Source organism: Sinohyriopsis cumingii, chromosome 4, assembly GCF_028554795.1.
Source record: "Sinohyriopsis cumingii isolate HCF-2022 chromosome 4, ASM2855479v2, whole genome shotgun sequence".
NCBI lineage: Eukaryota > Metazoa > Mollusca > Bivalvia > Unionida > Unionidae > Sinohyriopsis > Sinohyriopsis cumingii.
The window spans coordinates 101062948-101083641 of record NC_142964.1 but is presented as its reverse complement, the minus strand read 5'-3'; the positions used below and the strand labels follow the sequence as shown (position 1 = coordinate 101083641).

At 34.6% G+C, this 20694-nt stretch overlaps 1 protein-coding gene across 1 annotated transcript in view; it reads right to left on the bottom strand.

The window, feature by feature from the left end:
- The window catches only part of LOC149801776 (lon protease homolog, mitochondrial-like), a 138220-nt gene that overhangs the window by 62319 nt on the left and 55207 nt on the right, over positions 1-20694 (bottom strand). The window contains exons 6-10 of the mRNA XM_089956844.1: positions 20537-20598; positions 17620-17690; positions 11533-11591; positions 9598-9681; positions 3372-3503 (exon numbers count right to left, since the gene is read on the bottom strand). Of these exons, the coding sequence (XP_089812970.1) occupies positions 3372-3503; positions 9598-9681; positions 11533-11591; positions 17620-17690; positions 20537-20598 (408 nt within the window). The remainder of the gene's footprint in view (positions 1-3371; positions 3504-9597; positions 9682-11532; positions 11592-17619; positions 17691-20536; positions 20599-20694) is intronic.

The window sequence follows — 20694 nt, the reverse complement described above, 5'->3', positions numbered from 1 at the left end:
TATTTACGCAATATGTTTTAGCCACAAGACTTCAAAAGAACAACAGCAGAAACTATACATCACAATTAATTTTACCTGACAGAAGTACCATGTTTACAGCATTTTAATTACAATAACTGATCTGCCAATCAAACAATATATTTATTTTTTAATCATGTTTTTGCTTTAAAACCTTCACAAGAAAAATGCACTTGAAAATATTTCTCAACCAGTTTGAAGCATCCCCTATAATGTACTGGGGAGCACAAGCATAGGTGTCTTCACACTATTGTGTTCATTCATTCAAACCACAATGGTTATATGTGCATGTTTTGGAAGTTAATTCAAAATTAAATGTGAATCTTTTGGACCATCGATTCTTGGTGAAAGTTTTGAAAAGTGTAAAAATTAAATTACTTGTTTCAGTAGCAGTTAATCAACTATTTATACCTATTTTTAATTACAATGATGTAATCTAGGTACTCAAATTACAGTTAATTGCTATATACTGTTCCTATTGTGCTCCAACAAAGGCCAAAGATACTTGGTGCAAAGACCAAGGGCACCTAAACCATAACTAAGGGACCCACCATTTACTAACACTAATGTTTCTGAAAAAACAAAACATTACCCTAGCTATTTATCAATGATGAAGTGAAGCACTAATGAGGATATACAAATGAACTAGATCCTTCTGTCAAACTGAATCGGTACAAAGCAAAGAACAAATGTGGAGCCATGCATGCCATGTGGCTGCATCTAATTTTAGAAAAAGAATTTCTTAATATTACCACTAAAACTCTGTAACTTTTGTGAATCATAGATAGGTTTGCAAATTTATGCTTTTAATATGTTGTCTACTTAGTCATTATAATGTTGTGTACTGGTTAGATATTATTTACTTTACTGTTTTTTTGCATATTGACACATAAAATTGAGTCCTGTTACAAAACAACCATGACCTTACAACTCTTCTCGAATTCCACATCATAGCATTGTCCCATACATTTCTGATCATAATTTTTTTTATAGGCTACATCTGTTATCACATAATATTTAGACTTTACTTTCTACAAATTGTACATTTTCATGCCCAATGAATTATGAAATGAGACAGTTTAATGAAGAGATACTTCCTAGACAACAATGATCACCAATATTATCCCTTGACATGTTTACTTATGGATTAAACTGACCTTTTACGAAGAAATTATAATTATATATAAAAAGTACTTTACCAATTACGTTCTTCAGCATAAATTGTTGTTTATACATTACTGTTTCAAGTTTTGAAACAAATGATGGTATGTATCCATCATCAGATGATAAAAGGGCTAATAGTCAATCAGCTATTAAATCAGCAGATGTGCAAAACTATGTTTTCTTTGCATTGTTGATATCGGCACCTGCATAAAATACATTTCCCCCAGGGCTTACCTCACTGAGTTACTCAGGTGGGCAAAGAAGCATTTAAAAATCCATAAACTATTTTCATTCAATTTACATAAAAAAACAAATCACAAGGTGAAGTAGTTTTTGACTTTCCTAATAGAAAGCGGCAAAGTTTATAATAAATCTTTGACCTTTTGAAACCAACAAACCAAAAGATTCTCCTTATCCCAAGTGCAAGTCATTCACAAAATTTGGTAACTGTAGATGGTGGACATCTGTAGTTATTGTGTTGAAACAACATTAGTAACAGACAGAATTATAAGCAGTGGGCAATATTATTTTCTGCTCAAGTGATTGCATGGTACTTGTTTTAACAACACCACCAAGCACACGTAGGCTGCTTTCACTTTTATGTTTAATAAATTACAAATATAAATATTTAACAACTTTATTTATATAAGGAAAGATATGATCATAAGACTGTATTTTATTCTCGAATATAATATATCTTGCCGAAATATTAAATCAAACTCTTCTTTATTTCAGCACAAAACTTTAAGATATTGGTGAAATTATTGAAAAATTTTGGGAGCCACCCCATGCTAGTGTCCTATTCGAATTTATACATGGTCTCTTCTCCTAAATGATAATGAATGTTTTACACATTATTTCTCATACTATGAAAATATGTGACATTTCAGGATCCATGCCATGATCATGTTATATCTAAATTTGTGCTATAATGAAGCATGCTATAGCAGGGTTTCACTGTACTTTGTTTTGATACAATTCGAAGTAGAAAAGCATAGGAAGCATCTCAAAGCACTTAAGGTGTATGTGCCATTCTTGGTCAGTATACCATGTATTTAGGCTATATGACTTCAAATGAGCAAAACAAAAACTATACATTGCAATTAATTTTTAACTGATATTGAGTACCTAACTGCAAATAGGTCAAATACTTAATGAACTACCGCTTAATTTGGTTTGTTTTATTTCTAAAAACTTCACCACAAAATGAAAAAGTCAAGAACACTTCCTGACTAGTTTCAAACAACCACTACAAATGTACATGACAGCCCTTCAACAAGTCTCCCTCTGTCTCTCTCTTATGCATAAGGGAGATAATACATGATGTGGAGTGAGAGACAACAAGAAAACTGAACTTGCACCAAGTAACCTACAAGAACCTGGTACTTTGTAACAGTTATGAAAAGGAGAAATACATATAGTGTAATCTGTTTAACGCCTGATTTATTTTCATTTCTTTCATGTTTTATAAAACCTATTAATAAGGGTCTAAAAACATATTATTTACTATTAAAATGTCCAAAGGCTGCTCTACCCACCCTCACCTGTTCTCTGTCATTGTGTGGGTTGGTAAGGTGGACTAATCAAACAGTAAAGAAACATAGTGATGGGCAATGAATAAATGCCTTTATGGTAAGTCTCTCTGATATTACCACTACATCTCTCTCTCTCTCTCTCAAACAGTCTATCAGCATGTTTCGCCACAATGTGTGTGTCCCTGTATCTCTCTTTCTCCCTAGAGAGATACCAGTGAAAATCCGTTAAAAAAAGAGCACAGGATTTTTGTCTGTGTCATGTGAAAAAATGTCTCTGGACCTATGAATAATGGAAAAATGTAGTCACATGAAGCAAAGTAAACAGGGAAGTTAGAAATGGCAGATAGAAACAACTGTACTGTTGGTAGCAGTGTTAATTAAATTATAATAATGACTTTGATTAACTGTAAATACATTTAAATTTTTTAATTACCTCTCACTTCGCTTAGTCAATATTTCCAGATTGCTTATAATGCTAGCAGTTAAGTGAAACCAGCTCATTCAATATTCAGGTAGTTAAGTAGTGTGTGTGTGTGGTTGGTGTCAAAATTCAGCTATTTTCTAAGATTGTATTATTAATGAAGATTACAGTGAAAGTTGACTTTATATAAAAGCACCAAGCAATAAGAACTACAGGCAGATAAATTGACCTACTTTAAGTCTACCCCGGAACTTCTCTTCAATGGCATCTTTGTCCTCTTTTTCCAGTCCCAGCTCCTTCTTGATTATCTTGAGCTGTTCTCGCAGAATGTATTCTCTATGCTGCTTCTTCACCTTCTCTTCTACCTGGGGGTGGCAAATTAAAAAAAAAATCCATAGATTATGCATTTACAGAGATTTTGAAAGATTTTTTATATATGAGTATAAGGATCATGATGCAATGGAAAACTGCATAAAACTCAAATGGGAACAGAAGATATTATCAACCACATATGCTTTTATCTTCTTTCAAGCTTTAAAATGGCTGCTTTAGATCTTTTAAAAACTTCAAAAATATTTTGCTATCAATGTCACGTGTCCCTTTTTTTCATCTAATCGGGAATTATATGATGTCAAACTTTGGAAAATAATATCTGTCCTTGACCGAGAATTGTACTCATATTTAGGTCAGAAAACAACACAAGAGAATCTCTGTTTTATTAATACTGAGCGAAAGAACTGTTGACTAAAACATATGCTCATGCATGTAAAACTAATATTGTCATTTATTTTTGTGGGATTTAATTTTCATGGTTTGGTAAAAAGTAATATATTTTTGTAGGTACCTGTGTTCATGGTTTTGACTGAAAGTTTGTGGTTTTTTAGCATTTTAATTTCATGGTTTTGTAAAAATAATATATTCTTGTAGGTACCTGTGTACATGATTTTGACTTTGAAAGTTTGTGTATTTGTAGGGTTTTAATTTCATGGTTTGGTAAAAAATAAAATATTTTTGTAGGTACCTGTGTTCATGGTTTTGACTGAAAGTTTGTGTATTTGTAGCGTTTTAATTTCATGGTTTTGTAAAAAAATAATATATTTTTGTAGGTACCTGTGTTCATGGTTTTGCCTGTGAAAGTTTGTGTATTTGTAGGGTTTTAATTCATGGTTTATCCTCTACATATACTCAAAATAAAGAATAAAAAAGAACAAAATTTTGCCAATGATTGTGGATGGATTCAAAGCCTTTTATTGCTGAAGTTAACCCATTGTGCATTTACAAATATGTTTACTTCTGCTATGCAATTATACAAAGCGAGTAACTTCTCAGATGATCCCACAATTTGGTATGAAAGCTAAGCAGCTGACTAAACTGATGGAAAAAAATTATGCCCAGAATATTGTTTTTGCATAGGCATTAATACAGTGGTACCCCTCTTGAACGGCCCCCCTGACCAGCGGCCACCCGCTCCTTATGGCCAGAATCCGTTGGCACCGACGTGTTTGTGTTCAAAAGTACCCCTCGCGAAAGGCCACCTGGCTAATGCGACCAGCGGCCAGCATATTAGTGCAATAATATAAAATTTACCCCTCACAAGTGGCCGCATTTTATTTGACTATGTATCCAGAACCAGTATTTTATTCATAACATGTGTTAAGAAATCCGATTTCTGTTTCCCGATGTCAGGTTTTCGTTACTCAAAGAAGTGTTGAGTAAAGTACATGTACCACTAAGGTTAATATTATATCATTTATGCCTCATGAGAAGCCAAATTTATTCCATAAAAACCGAGAAAGACTCAAATTTTAATCCATACAAATGGGTAAGTACATGTAATCCAATTAGCCTTACTGCTGTGTTATCATAACATGTCTGGTTTAGTTACTCTGATAATTGTTAAGATTACAATTATTGAACAGTAGTAACAGCTGAGAAGTGGCAGAATCGATGTACAATACCCAAGTCAGCAGGAAAACGGTTTGATAGCCTTTATGGCTTCCCTTAGTAAGAAGTTGAGCTTGTTCACTTTGATAATTAGTGGCTATTACTACTGACAATAATTGTCAAAATTATGAATCCTAACGGCCACAAGGTCAAATCTGCGTGATATCGAAGCTGTTTTGGCTTCTCTCACAGTGTAAAGAAATGTATAAAAACAATAGGGTACCAGACTGCAACTAATGAATCACATGACAAGATCACTTCCTTCAAAAACACAAGGCAATTTGTTTAGATGCATACAAAATTGTTTTATCAGTATTGTAGTTGGCAACATGAATAACTTACTGCAAAAAGATCAACATGTGATCGATGAAAAGAAAAATTCTCAGTTTAAAAGAGAAAGTGAAATTAATTCACCTGACTGAAAAGGGGGGGGGGGTTGAGGATCCTTGCAGAAAACTGATGTCGGAAAGACTCAGATGAACAATATCGTGAAAGATAATGAAACAATTCTGCAGAAGTGGGAAGGTGAAATGGACGGAGAAAGGAAGATTGTTTGAGCTAGGAGACGTTTGTATCCTGATTTGAATGACAAGAAAAAGCAACAACTTTGTCAGTTGATTTGGGATATGACGACTTTACCGCAAGTAATGGATGGTTGCACAGATTTCAAGTGCAACACAATATTAAGTGTTCTGCCCTTAGGGGAAAATCAGCTGATGTTAATAATGAAGTTGTCGAAGATTAGAACAAAAGACTGAACGATATATGCAGGGAATATGACAGCAAGGATATTTTTAATTGTGATGAGACTGGTTTGTGTTTTAGACTGTTACCAACAAAGTGACAGATGATGTGATCTGTAACATAATTATAAAGACAGTTTTAAAACTATATCAATGGTTATTCATAGCATTCTTTTGAAAATGATGATACAATTTGTTTTACATTTATTTCACAACATGCATGTGATTTTTTAATGAAAATATTAAATGTTTTAGAGTTAAATGTATTTGTGACTTTCTTCATATGTATTTACCATTCGCATTTGTCATCCCAATCTAGAAAGGCCACCCTCATTATAAGGCCACTTCCCTGCTGCATTAGGGGTGGCCTTATAAGAGGGGGACTACTGTAATAATTTCCAGTTTTCATCATTTTTTATGAAATTGAAAAAGAAATTTACTAAAATGTCAGTAATTGTAATTAATTGTACAATAATTGGTTGAATTTACAGGTTTCTGAATTCCGTCTGTGATAAAATAATGTGACAGACTAAACTTCTTTTAACAGTTTATTCATTAAATAAAATATTTTATAAAATATTGGTCTACTTGTACAACTGATTTCAGGAAAAGTATGTACCAGGATAGATTCAACTTAACAGGTTATGGAAGTGAAAGTTTGATTCTTGTTTTAATCTTTATAGCATTAATGTTATTTACATTACAACACTGGAGTACTTTAGTCAGTCCATATTCTAAAATACACCTTTTGCATTTGCTTCATACGCAGCATTTGCTGTTCTGTCAAAATTCAGCAGAAGCGTAATGAGGCAAATAGTCTCATCAAGTAATCTGCGTAGTCATGGAGAATACTTTTGGACTTAATTAAGAAGACTATCAAAATCCTTAATGAAAATAAATCACATCTGCCACAAATTGCCATTTCTGGCATGCAAAGAAGACTGATCATGTTTAAACAGAATTGATTTGTGTTTCAATGTTGTTTAAATGTTTAAAATTGTTTGCAAATGTGACAGCCTTAGAGGCAATGCAGCCAACAACACTAAGCCAGTCAGTTGTAAAGCATGTGTATCATCTCTAAATTAAACTAATGTCCCATTCTGGATAATGTACTTTCAAGACTGGACTACTGTAACATAATTCTGTCTGGTTCATCTCAATATCTACTCCAGAAACTTCAAAACACAGCTGCTCGGATCATACTTAGAGTACCACAATCAGAGCACACCTCCCCTCTGCTCTGTACCCTACAATGGCTATCCATTCGATCCAGAATCAAACACAAAATTTGTTCTCTGTGCTACATTTCACTGATGGACTCCAGTCCAACATACCTATCTGATTTCACCCATGTGTACACACCAGTAAGATACTTACGCTCCTCTTCTGACAATCATATACTCATTATTCCCACTATGAAAACAAAGTCATATGGACGTTCTTTTTCATACCAGGGCCCAGCAACATGGAATGAATTGCCCACTGAACTTAGACACAATGACACAGTGATCCCATTCAAGAGTACTCTTAAAACTCACTTATTTCAACTGCAAGAGCAAACTTAAAGACCAAATAATGTTTCCTACCTTAAATATTTCGGCATGTTTTTTTTATGTTTTCTAATTTCATGGTGTTTGCTTTTTGTAATCATATCATTATATATGTGTTTTCTGTTATAGGTGTTGTCTAATGTTGTAAAGCGCTTAGAGCTTCTAAAGATTAGGCGCTATATAAAGTCCTCATTATTATTATTATTATAATGTAAAAATCATCATTTCACACCTGAATGTTCGATGTGGCCAACACCTGCTAAATGCAATTAGCATGCAGTGCCAATACTGTATGTGTTAAGAGCCCATCAAAAGTTTGATGCTAACCAAATTGAATGATAATGGAATGACACATTGTTTGTACTGACCTCATGTACTGACCAACATCAACCACAACACTTGATAATAAATAAAGACTACAAAAAAACAACAAAATAAAACTGGTATGCTAAACATGTCATAGAGACCATGAAGGAAAGGCAAATGACACTGGTGAAAATTTTGTAGTGTATTAGTGTAACTCAGTGCCCCATATATCAAGCTAATTCATGATATCAAGCTAATTCATGTCAAAATGATAGCTGTGGCTCATGTCAAAATATGCGAAAGATCACACCTAAGTGTCCCGAGCTAAGAGAAAGCTCAACTTGTTTGATTCAGTAATTTTGGGATTATTTACCTCAAAAAAGATTGCATGTAACAGGAGATTTGATTGAAACAATTTTGATTAAGTGGTTTTGTCTGAAAATTAGTGAAGTTTTTACTTCAATACACTGTTGTAATTAATGATATAAATAACTTTTCATTCAGGAAGATTTAAATTCTTTGATAACAGATTCACTTGAATGAAGGATTGATCTGAATAAGTACTAAATTCAAATTTTCACATACAAGCATTGCTTATTATTCTTCATTCCACTTTTAGTAATATTATTGCTTTAATACTTTATGCTTTATATTATTTCACTGTATCCATACTAGTCTCACACCACATTAGTTTAAGGCAGCAAGTGGAAATGACATCTACCAGATACCATATACATAAATGTTCACTGACAGCTAAAATAAAACAGACACAAGTAAAACCAATTATTTAATTACCAGATTACTGTAACAAAACTGATGCATCAAACGAAACGGCATTGTTGATTGCTTGAAATATATTGAGAAAAAAAGGGGGGGCTCTGCATTACAAGTGGCTGATGTTTAGTGAAACCAAAGTATATGAACAGTCCACAATTTAATTATTTATAAGTTGTGACAACAATACTGAGACCAAGTAAGAAGATAATGACAGAGAAGTGAAAGTTTTAATGGAATGACTATACATATTTTTTTATAAGTCCAACTTCAAACAGCACAGACCCAGATCTGCAATCATATAATGTGCTGGCTGGGTCTACAGAAAGTACTGACTTTATAAATCCAAGAATTCCTATGGTAGTCATCCCATTTAAGCCATAATGAAAGCATTAAATTATTCTTGCATTCTGTACTGGCAGACTAGGACCCCAACTGATTAGGACAAACTTATGGCAAGAGGTCAAAAGCATAATTATATGTGAGAAAGCTTGCCGGTAGCTTCTCATGGGTTGGTGGTTCTTTTCGGGGTTTTCCCGGGTTCTTCCTCCACCATTAATACTGGCTGCCATGTATAGCCTATATCGTGCTGAAAAATGGCGTTAAACCCTATAACAACAACAGCAATAACAACAAAAGCATAATTTTTTTGAAGCAGAATGAAAAAAGATAAAGAAAGGAAAAGAAAATAAAGAAAAAAGGGAAGAAAAAAAGAAAGAAAGAAGAGTAGAGATAAAATGTTGTTGTTGTTTTTGTAGGGTTTAATGCCATTTTTCAGCACACGATAGGCTATACATGGCAGCCAGTATTAATGGTGGAGGAAGAACCCAGGAAAACCCCAGAAAGAACCACCGACTGACGAGAAGCTACTGGCAAGCTTTCTCACATACCCACATTAGCTGAATCTGAGACTTGAACCCACACAGACTGAGGTGAGATGGCAGTGATCCGTAACGGAGAGTGCTTTAGACCACTCAGCCACTCGGGGCCCCGATATAAAATGTAAAGCCAGCTATGTATGCATCAGTTAACATAAAAAATCTCTGTCAAATTGTACACACCGCAAAGTACATACAGCATAAGTGCACAAATGTCCAACTCAAAATTTTGATACTCATAACTTTAAATACATGATTTCTTACCTCTCTTCCTATCTTTTGTTGCAGCTTACTAAGTTCATATTCCTTTTTTAGAAGGGAAAGGGCCAACATCAGTCTGTTAGGTATCTACAAAAAGATATGACAGTTATTACTAATTTTCCTGCTAAAACATTGCCATACAAGTATATGTAGAGCATTTTAAGTCTCAACTGGTTTAAAAATTTCAAAGTTAATGTTTTACTAACTACCTTATCATATGCATTTCCAATTTATGGAATTTTAAAATCATCAGGTTTTGCAAGACATGATGAGTATAAATCCAGACATAAATATTAATCCGAACATAATGTATATAAATAAAGACATCATGATTATAAATGGAGATACTAGTCTAAATCCCAACATGAGTATAAATGGAGACACTAGTCTAAATCCCATCATGATGAGTCTAAATCCCAACATGATGAGTATAAATGGATAGACTCTAGTCTAAATCCCAACATGATGAGTATAAATGGAGAGACTAGTCTAAATCCCAACATGATGAGTATAAATGGAGAGACTCTAGTCTAAATCCCAACATGATGAGTATAAATGGATAGACTCTAGTCTAAATCCCAACATGAAGAGTATAAATGGAGAGACTCTAGTCTAAATCCCATCATGATGACTATAAATGGATAGACTCCAGTCTAAATCCCAACATGATGAGTATAAATGGAGACACTAGTTTAGATCCCAACATGATGAGTATTAATGCAGAGACTCTAGTCTAAATCCCATCATGATGACAATAAATGGAGAGACTCTAGTCTAAATCCCAATATGATGAGTATAAATGGAGACACGTCTAAATCCCAACATGATGAGTATAAATGGAGAGACTCTAGTCTAAATCCCATCATGATGACTATAAATGGATAGACTCTAGTCTAAATCCCAACATGATGAGTATAAATGGAGACACTAGTCTAAATCCCAATATGATGAGTATAAATGGTAACTAGTCAAAATCCGAACATGATGAGTATAAATGGAGACACTAGTCTAGATCCCAACATGATGAGTATTAATGCAGAGACTCTAGTCTAAATCCCAATATGATGAGTATAAATGGAGACACATCTAAATCCCAACATGATGAGTATAAATGGAGAGACTCTAGTTTAAATCCCATCATGAGGAGTATTAATGGAGACACTAGTCTAAATCCCAACATGATGAGTATTAATGAAGAGACTCTAGTCTAAATCCCAATGTGATGAGTGTAAATGGAGAGACTCAAATCTAAATCCCAACATAATGAGTATAAATGGAGAGACTAGTCTAAATCCCAACATGATGAGTATTAATGGAGACACTAGTCTAAATCCCAACATGATGAGTATTAATGGAGACACTAGTCTAAACCCAATATGATGAGTATTAATGGAGACACTAGTCTAAATCCCAACATAATGAGTATAAATGGAGAGACTAGTCTAAATCCCAACATGATGAGTATTAATGGAGACACTAGTCTAAATCCCAACATGATGAGTATTAATGGAGACACTAGTCTAAATCCCAACATGATAGTATTAATGGAGACACTAGTCTAAATCCCAACATGATGAGTATTAATGAAGACACTAGTCTAAATCCCAACATGATAGTATTAATGGAGAGACACTAGTCTAAACCCAACATGATGAGTATTAATGAAGACACTAGTCTAAATCCCAACATGATGAGTATTAATGGAGACACTAGTCTAAATCCCAACATGATGAGTATTAATGAAGACACTAGTCTAAATCCCAACATGATAGTATTAATGGAGAGACACTAGTCTAAATCCCAACATGATGAGTATAAATGAAGATATTCTGAACATAAATCATGATGAAAATAAATGAAGACATGAATTAAAAACTGGACATGATGTGTATAGATCCAGTCAAAGATGTTTAAATCAAGACTATAATGCAAACTTACATTGGTTTCTTCAAGAACTTTCTGTAGTTCATCTGGCTCAGCAGCTGTCAATGCAGCACCTGCATATCAAATATTTGCTTCTATAGCAATGAAATGCTAAATGCTAATAATAATAATAATAATAATTATAATAATCATCATCATCATCACCATTATCATCATGAAGTAGAGCTACTTCTTTGGTACACCATGGCCAATCCCAATATTTATTTTAACTATCCTGTCTTTCAGCCCATGATTCAGGGGTCATAACCAAACAAATTCTGTTTCACATATTATTTATCCCACTGATATAAATGCACGGTCAAAAAATGTTCAAAGCATTTACTGATCTGTGACCCTCTCCCAGGTACCCATGGGAAGAATTGCCAAAAATCTTACTTCTCGCAAGGTTCATTATAAAACTGGCAACCAGTGTACAAAGTTTGATGAATTTTCACCTTGCAGTTTAGGAGACAAAGCTGATGACTAATGGCTGGAGGATACCACAACATTCTCTGTACAATCATGGGGGTAATAACTTAATAGTTTTACTCTTGCAAAATAATCCTTAAATGCTCCGTACATCACTATGAAGAATTTTCTACTTTGTTGATATATACCTTGTCCTGAATTTGATTTCAATAAACAAAATTTGTTAACAAAATAAAATATGGATTGTATAGATTATCTGGAATAAAAGTATCCACCCTTTTCACAGACAATGGGTAGAGAATAACAAGAAATTTGTCCATAGAATTCAGACACCCCAATGCAATGCCAAAAACTATTCTAAAGGTTAAATCCAGCCAACACATAATGGATGGATAGACAGTTGCAAGTATGGACAAACTAGGACCAAGCATAATGGATGGATAGATAGTTGTAAATATGGACAAACTAGGACCAGGCATAATGGATCGATAGATAGTTGTAAGTATTGGAAGACATGGGAAAGGCACAATGGATGGATAGACAGTTGTATGGACAGACAAGGGCCAGGCATAATTGATGGATAGACAGTTGTAAGTATGGACAGACTAGGACCAGACATAATGGATGGATAGATGATGTATGTATGGGCAGACAAGGGCAAGACATAATAGCCACAAGACATAATAATGCACAGCTGTAAATATGGACAGTCAAGGGTAAGGCATACTGGATCACAGACAGTTGTATGTACAGACACGGGCAAGACATAATGGTTGGACTGACAGTTGTAAGTATGGACAGACAAAGGTAACATTATTTGCCCTGAATCTGTCATAACAAAACATAATCAAAGTATTCATGGTACTGATGTACCCATCAGAAGAGTGTAGTAGATAGAAACAAGCAGAAAAGATGAAGTTCAATAATGAGAAGCTTTTGTAAAGAATAATGCTTTAATATAAAAAAATATTAATAATTTTAGGTTGCTTATCTAGTTCTGCTTAAAAATCAAGTAAAAATATAAAATCGTTGGAGTGGCCAGAAGTTCACCCAATTAGATGCAAGAAGACCTTGTCAACTTGTGCAGATTTTGCTCATAATAAGGCTCATTGGATCTCTTGATGATATAAGCCAATTTACAAGGTCTGATTCCTACATGAATTTCACTCATAACTGTACATATGCAAGGTTTTTATGATCCAAGTCTACATATATTTATTAAATTTAATCAAAAATTAAACAGGAATATAGTCTCTAGAGTGGTACAAGCTCAATGAATCAGATTCAAGACTGCCTCACTAATACCCATGGATTTTGCTTACTGTCAAGCTACAGGCCATGTCCGATCAAAATCAGATGAGAAACTTACTGTCCAGAATGATATCAAGCTCAGCAAATCTAATGTAAGAGAAAGTATACTGTGTTTCTTCACAATGTTCACCAGCTGCTGTCAGGGATTCTCTGTTGGTGTTCTTTAACTCTTGTTTCAAGATTTCTAATGGTCTCCCGAATGCAGATGTCTTTTCCACAATTATCACACTAGAGCTTATAGATGATTGAGCACTTCTTATTTCAAGGAGTCTTTTGGATGTACCAAGACTGAGCAGATGGTGTTGTAGGGTTTTGCAGCTGAAACTAGCTACATGTTGTCTGAAGATTTTTAAAAAGTCTTTCAGAGAGTCCATGATATGGTAAAAAAGATAGTTACACATCTTTCTTCTCTTTCCTTCAGCCATTTGTCTACTTCTCTCTTTTTCAGGAAACACAAACATCCAGTCTTGATAAACTTTGGACCTTAAAACTTTCTTAATATGATTAATCTGTCACATGGTCTTTCCTCAGTATTAACAATGTCACATGTCTTCCTCAGTATTAGCAATGTCACATGGTCTTCCTCAGTATTAACAATGCTGCTCACCTAATGCAACATAGTTCTCACTACTGATCTCAAGATGGTGGCTGGAGTGTTGAAGTTCAGATACTGGTCTGTGTAGGTAAGTTTGTGGTAAATCATAACCTCTGTTGCCCCATCACCTAAAATGTGAACCCAAGTATCCAAAAATGGCAACTTCTCATCCTCTTCCACTTCATAAGTGAACTGGATATTTTCATCAATGGAAATGATATGCTCTGTGAATTCTTCAATATCATATTCATGCATCATGGCGAAAGTGTCATCCACCTACTGAAACCGCACATCCACATACTGAAACCACACATCCACATACTGAAACCGCACATCCACTGAAACCACACATCCACATACTGAAACCACATGTCCACATACTGAAACCACACATTCACATACTGAAACCACACATCTGCATACTGAAACCACACATCCACATACTGAAACCACACATCCACATACTGAAGCCACACATCCGCATACTGAAACCACACATCCAAATACTGAAACCACACATCCAAATACTGAAACCACACATCCACATACTGAAACCACACATCCTGAGGATGGGCTGAAGTGGAAAGAGCATCATGTTCATAATATTCCATATACAAATTTGCCATACCAGTCATGTTCAAGACCCATTCCAACACAGTAGTTATCTGCTCTATAACCAAAGTGTTGTGTATGTTCCACCCTATATCTTACAAGAGTCTATTAATGATGACTAACAAGGTCTTGTCAACAGGTATGCTGGTAAAAAGGGCACTCACATCATAGGATCCTAACTCTTATCCCAGGAGTGACTTCCAAATCTTTAATTTTCTTTAAGTTTCATCAGCATAAAGCTGTAAACCAAATTTAACTGAATTACATTTATTCCAAGATAAGTTACCTTGTGGTAGTCAAACAGTTCACAGATGGACCGATGAACCCGATTACAATATGGTCTGTTGTGATTCATAATGAGAAATATGTATGCAAATTTCAGACTGAGACAGGAAAATAAAAATCTTTTGTAAAATAAGATAAATCCAAAGTTGAAATCAATGCCTAACTCAGTCATCATATCTGACTGCAGACAGGCAACTTACATACATTCACCAGGATAGCTGTTGCCAGCCAGTGTTGTCATAATATGATTGTGTCAGGCACATTTTGTTGTTACTTAACTAAAGATGAATTACATATCCAAATTCTTTATCCACATCAGGAAAAAAGGCTACTTTACAAAACTCTGACAATTATATATCAGGAGTTTCAAACTTTAAATAGCCTTGTATCATATGCTGTCCAGGTTGCAAGGCCCATGTGGTCATGGAACTTGTCCAGATTACACAGCCCATTTAGTTGTGAAACTTGTCCAGATGACATAGCCCCTGTGGTGATGGAACTTGTCCAGATTAAATAGCACCTGTAGTCATGGAACTTGCCCCTATTACATAGCATCTATAGTTTGTGGAACTTGTCCAGATTACATGGCTCCTGTAGTTGTGGAACTTGTCTATATTACATAGCTCCTGTGGTCATGGAACTTGTCCAGATTACATAGCACCTGTTGTCATGTAACTTGTCCAGATTACATAGCCCATATAGTTATGGAACTTGTTCAGATTACAGAGCCCTTCTAGTTGTGGAAATTGTCCAGACTGTATAGCCCCTTAGCTGTTCACTTGTACAAATATTCTATAGAGTGAATGGGTGCAGCAATCAACAGAGTATATGATTATGTTGCATGTTACAGCTGCTTTCATAGTGTTGATTTGGGGATTATTGTGAATTCATTTAGAGACATTTTGGATTGTATCATTCTGATACATCAAGGCTGTTAGCAATACTATTCCAGGTACATCAGAACATTCAAATGATAATTCAGTTGGAACACAACTGGAACTCATTGAGAAGTACTTTATACTTTTGGACTTCTGATAGAACTGTTATGACTATTTGGAATTTAACTTACAGTACTTAAATTCTTTTAACATTTGCACTTGGTATTATAGGGAAATAAATTATTGTTTGTTGAATTTTACAAAACATGTTGATTTTCACTCTTTTCCATTGCTTAGTTGAAGACCACATAACAAATAGAGTCATATGCAAGTTTCTTTCAAAATTAGTGTTTATACACAAATTTTATAAATTTAGAAGTCATGTATTAGAAGAAATGCTCTGCTTTGCCTTTTTCTACTAAATATATTCATGCAAGAAGATTTTAGTCTCATATACATTATTTGCTGAAACACGTGGCACAGTTTGTAATAAGTGGGAAAATATCCCAACAGTGGTCAAGAGCATCTATCTCACTTAAAGAAAAATTTAAACAGATTTGGATTTTTGGGAATTCCACATAAAAATGTTATATTTAATACATCACAGAATCCAGAAATGTATTCACCAATGTTTGTGGAAACATGCAATTCCATGACAATGGAAAGATTGGGTTGTTAAGTCTGCCATTTTGAATCTGATTCAAACATAACTGCTGAAATATTTGTTGAGACCTGTAGACGAATATTATACAGAATCCATAGTGGTACATCTGAAAATGGTTCCAGAATTCATTACCAACCTTCTTCCAAGCCGACTGACCATTATTAAAGAGCAATCTTTATTCAAGCACAAGCAGACCCTCTTGATTGCTAATGTGTCCACTGAATAATGGACTGTCATTTAACTCTGACCTTGGCTTTAGCCCACAGATATATATGATGGAATGGATATTTATTGGATATTAAACACATTGAACTTGGAACCAATGTATCATTTATCCCTATGGGCAAAACAAAGGTATTCAAAAACCTAGATAACAGCTGTATTGATCTTCTAGCTTATAAGTGAAGTCACACTTGTATGTGTTGGATAGTCCAAACTTGTGCTTCTGGATGGTGATGGGTTAATCAGCCTCATCATGACTGAACAAGAACATATTTGAGATAACCATTTCATTTTTAGAGGGTAGTCAGGCTAAAAAAAATGAGACAAATATCTGGGATTAGCCATCTTAAAAAAGTACTAATCAATTATGTCACCAAAGAAGATATAGTAACAGATGGTACTTCGAAATAAAGATAATACTGGAAGAATATTTCCATATTTGTGACTAAAATGGCTGAGTGCAAAAGAGATATCATTCTTCCCAAGAAAATATAATGATCATGTCTTAGACTGCTGTGTATTGTTAGTAAGTAGACGTCTGGCCATAGTATTATGCAACATGCTAAACAGATTATCTCACAGTAAAGGAATCAATGCCACACTTACACACTTTAATGAGTTTTACTAATGATTTGCTGTATAACTAGAAACTTTAGTACTTGCAAAAATGATGCAAGAGCATTAAATCTCATCTCGCATTTTTGAGAAAAAAAAACCACACTCTGCAAGTATGTCAGCATTAAATTTGAGCCATCCAACTAACCATGATAAAATTAATTGCAATTTCTGTGACACTGGTACTAGAGAGAAGGAAAGGAAAATTCTAATCATGTGAATAGAATGAAATTTATATGGAATCCAAAAAGTAAAAAATAAATTATAAAACGTTGAAAAATAATGTCAGAGACACCAAAATCCAATCAGGCCTCGCTGGCCATTATCTAGGTATCTAAATATTCAAATTGTCTCAATTTAATCAAATTGTCTTTTTAATCCATCCAGCTAACAAGAAAGTGTGAGTCAGATGCACAGTACAAAAATAAAAACAGTATCCCTCATTTGTTAAAAGGTAGGGGAGATATAATTTGATAAAATGAAAAACATACCTAAATCACTAATATAGACAGGATTGTCTATAATCTTCTGGCCTGCTTGAATTATCTGGGCAAGATTCTCTCTGAAATAATCATGCATGGGTTTACAAATAAGCAAGAGAAGAATGTTTTCAGATTTACATAGATTTAATTAATATGCAACAAAAGTCTAAAAAAATGACAAGTTAATTAAGAATCAAATGAGTCTGGTCCCTGTTGCAAAGGTAACAAAGGTCTAGTTTGATTTGGTGATCATGGTCCTTTTGACCAAGGTAACAACGGTCTAGTTTGATTGGTGATTGTGGTCTTTTTGACCACGGTAACATAGGTCTAATTTGATTTGGTGATTGTGGTCCTTTTGACCACGGTAACATTGGTCTAGTTTGATTTGGTGATCATGGTCCTTTTGACCAAGGTAACAATGGTCTAGTTTGATAGGTGATTGTGGTCCTTTTGACCACGGTAACATAGGTCTAGTTTGATTTGGTGATTGTGGTCCTTTTGACCAAGGTAACATAGGTCTAGTTTGATTTGGTGATTGTGATCCTTTTGACCAAGGTAACAATGGTCCAGTTTGTCTGTGATGCACTGTCATGCATTGTGTGTGATGCCTTGTCTGATGCATTGTGATGCACTGTGTACGTGATGCATTGTGTGATGCACTGTGGGATACATTGTGTGAAGCCTTTTGTGATCAATAGTTTGTGATGCACTGTATGTGATGTATTGCATGATGATTTGTGATGCCAATTGTGTAATGTATTGTGATGCACTGTGTGATTCAGTGTGTAGTGCATTGTGTGATGCACTGTGTGTGATATATTATGTGATGCACTGTGTGATATGCATTGTGTGTGATGCACTGTGTTATGCATTATGTATAATTCATTGTGTTATCTTTTAAAAAAACAAAACTTCAATCAACAAATGAGATGCCTAATATACAAGCTAGTACCTCAATTACCAGAATTCCTAAGGGAACATTGGTTAACAAGTTCAAATGACAAGTTAAGGTAGAACACTTACTAAGATCAATGGGATCTAGACAGAGTTCCTTGATGCTATAATGGGCAAAAAGATGTTTGGTTGGTTTTGTGGATTTAATGTTAATTTTAGCATATGATAGACTGACTATACATGGTAACCAGTATATCTGGAAGAAAAAGAATCCAGGAAAACCTGGAAAAGAACCACCAACCCAAGGGAAGCTACTGGTAAGCTGTCTCACATACCCACATTGGTCAAGCCAGGACTTGAACCCACACAAAGTTGAAATATCAGTGATATGTAGAGGCAAATGCCTTTGACTAATCTGCAACCTGAGGCCCCTGGGCAAACAGAATTTTCAAGAACAAGATAAAACCTTTGTTCAGCACTGGTAAATACCTAGCTAGTATGTCCAAATTTGGTTACTGGTTATACTAAGCTGGAATTGACTGTGTCGAAGAACAAAAACAAGGAATTCTAGATAAGACTATTTCTTCCTTTTAGATGTCAAGTGTTGATAACATCTGATATCCTTCAGCAACAGCAAAATTGTTAAATTAGCTACTGTGGTACACATATAGAATGTCAGCAAGGCAATATTTGCATCTAGAACAACACTAGAAGTGACTTTGGTTAATAACGCTCATCCAAGCAGGGGAAGAAGTGACAAGATTTTTAAGACAGTTGTTAAAGTACCCATATTCATTTAGGACTTACTAGGTGTCCTAAGATGTTGCTAGGTGAAAACCCCATATTCATATGGCCACCTATTTGGACAGGGGTAGAGCAATATTTTCAAGATATGACATTCCATTCAGAAGGAACAGCAATAACAAGATTTTCAAGATGGCTGCTGTAGTGGCATTAATGGATGTCAGTTTGAAACCATTTTCATGTTAAACAAACTGGACATCATAATAGGTTTTCTGGTGAAAACCCCATGTCAATATGACTTTCTGTTCAAGTAGAGTTGTGACAAAAACATTTTTAAGATGACTACTGTGGCAGCCAAACTGGATGTCTGATCTGCACTGTTTTTATTTAGGAAAAGGAAGACATTATAATAAGTATTTTAGTAAAAAAACGCAGGTTGAAATGACAATCCCAATCAAAAGATGTAGCGAGAACAAAATTTTAAAGATTACTGCCATGGTGGCCATATTGGAATAAAATTGACAAGTCATTCAGTGAAAACTCCATGTAGATATGACCATCCATGTAGTAATAACAAGATTCTTAGGATGGTCACTATAATGGGCATATTGGACATCAGTTTAGGACCAACTAGATATTGCAAGTTTTATAGTGAAAACCAAAGGTTAATAACACCAATGATTCATGAGGAGTAGAGACAGCAAAATTTTCAATAGAGCTGCCATTACACAGCCATATTGGATGTCAGATCAGCACCATTTGGATTTAGGACCAACTTCACTATAAGAAGTCTTTGTTGATATGACTATCCATTTAGCAGTGACAACAAGATTTTCAAGATGGCTGCTTTGGTGACCATAATGGATGTCTAAGCAGTACCATATTAATAAGAGACCAACTAGACCTTGGCATGAATGAATGTGTCAAGTTTCATGTCAATCCTCCAAGTAGTTTAGAAAGAGTAGTGATAACAAACTTGCTAACAGAGAGACGAACGACTGATGAAAGACCATCCCAAAAACTCTTCTAGTCTAGTTTAGGAGGAGTAACAATAATAAATTTGTGCTAACAAAAAGATGGACGAAGGACAACAGACCATCCCTTAAACTGTTTTTGCCTGTGACCAGCTGAACTAACAAACGAGATGTTTCTGTATCATAATTCCGGTCAATGACCATTTGGTTTTGGATGCAATACTTTATCAGTATCTTATTTAATTCCCAAAAAGCACAATTATTACAAACAAAATTTATGAGATAACAGAATAAAATACAAAAGTCTCCCTCACCTGTACAATGGGTTCATTGCAATGATATCACGAATTGTCTTCACAACTTCAGAAGTAAGGGCCTATGGAGAAAAATGAATTTCCTCTTTAAATAATCAAGATCAATTATAAATACTTAATACTAAGAACTAGTTGGTCAGGATTTAATGACAAGCACT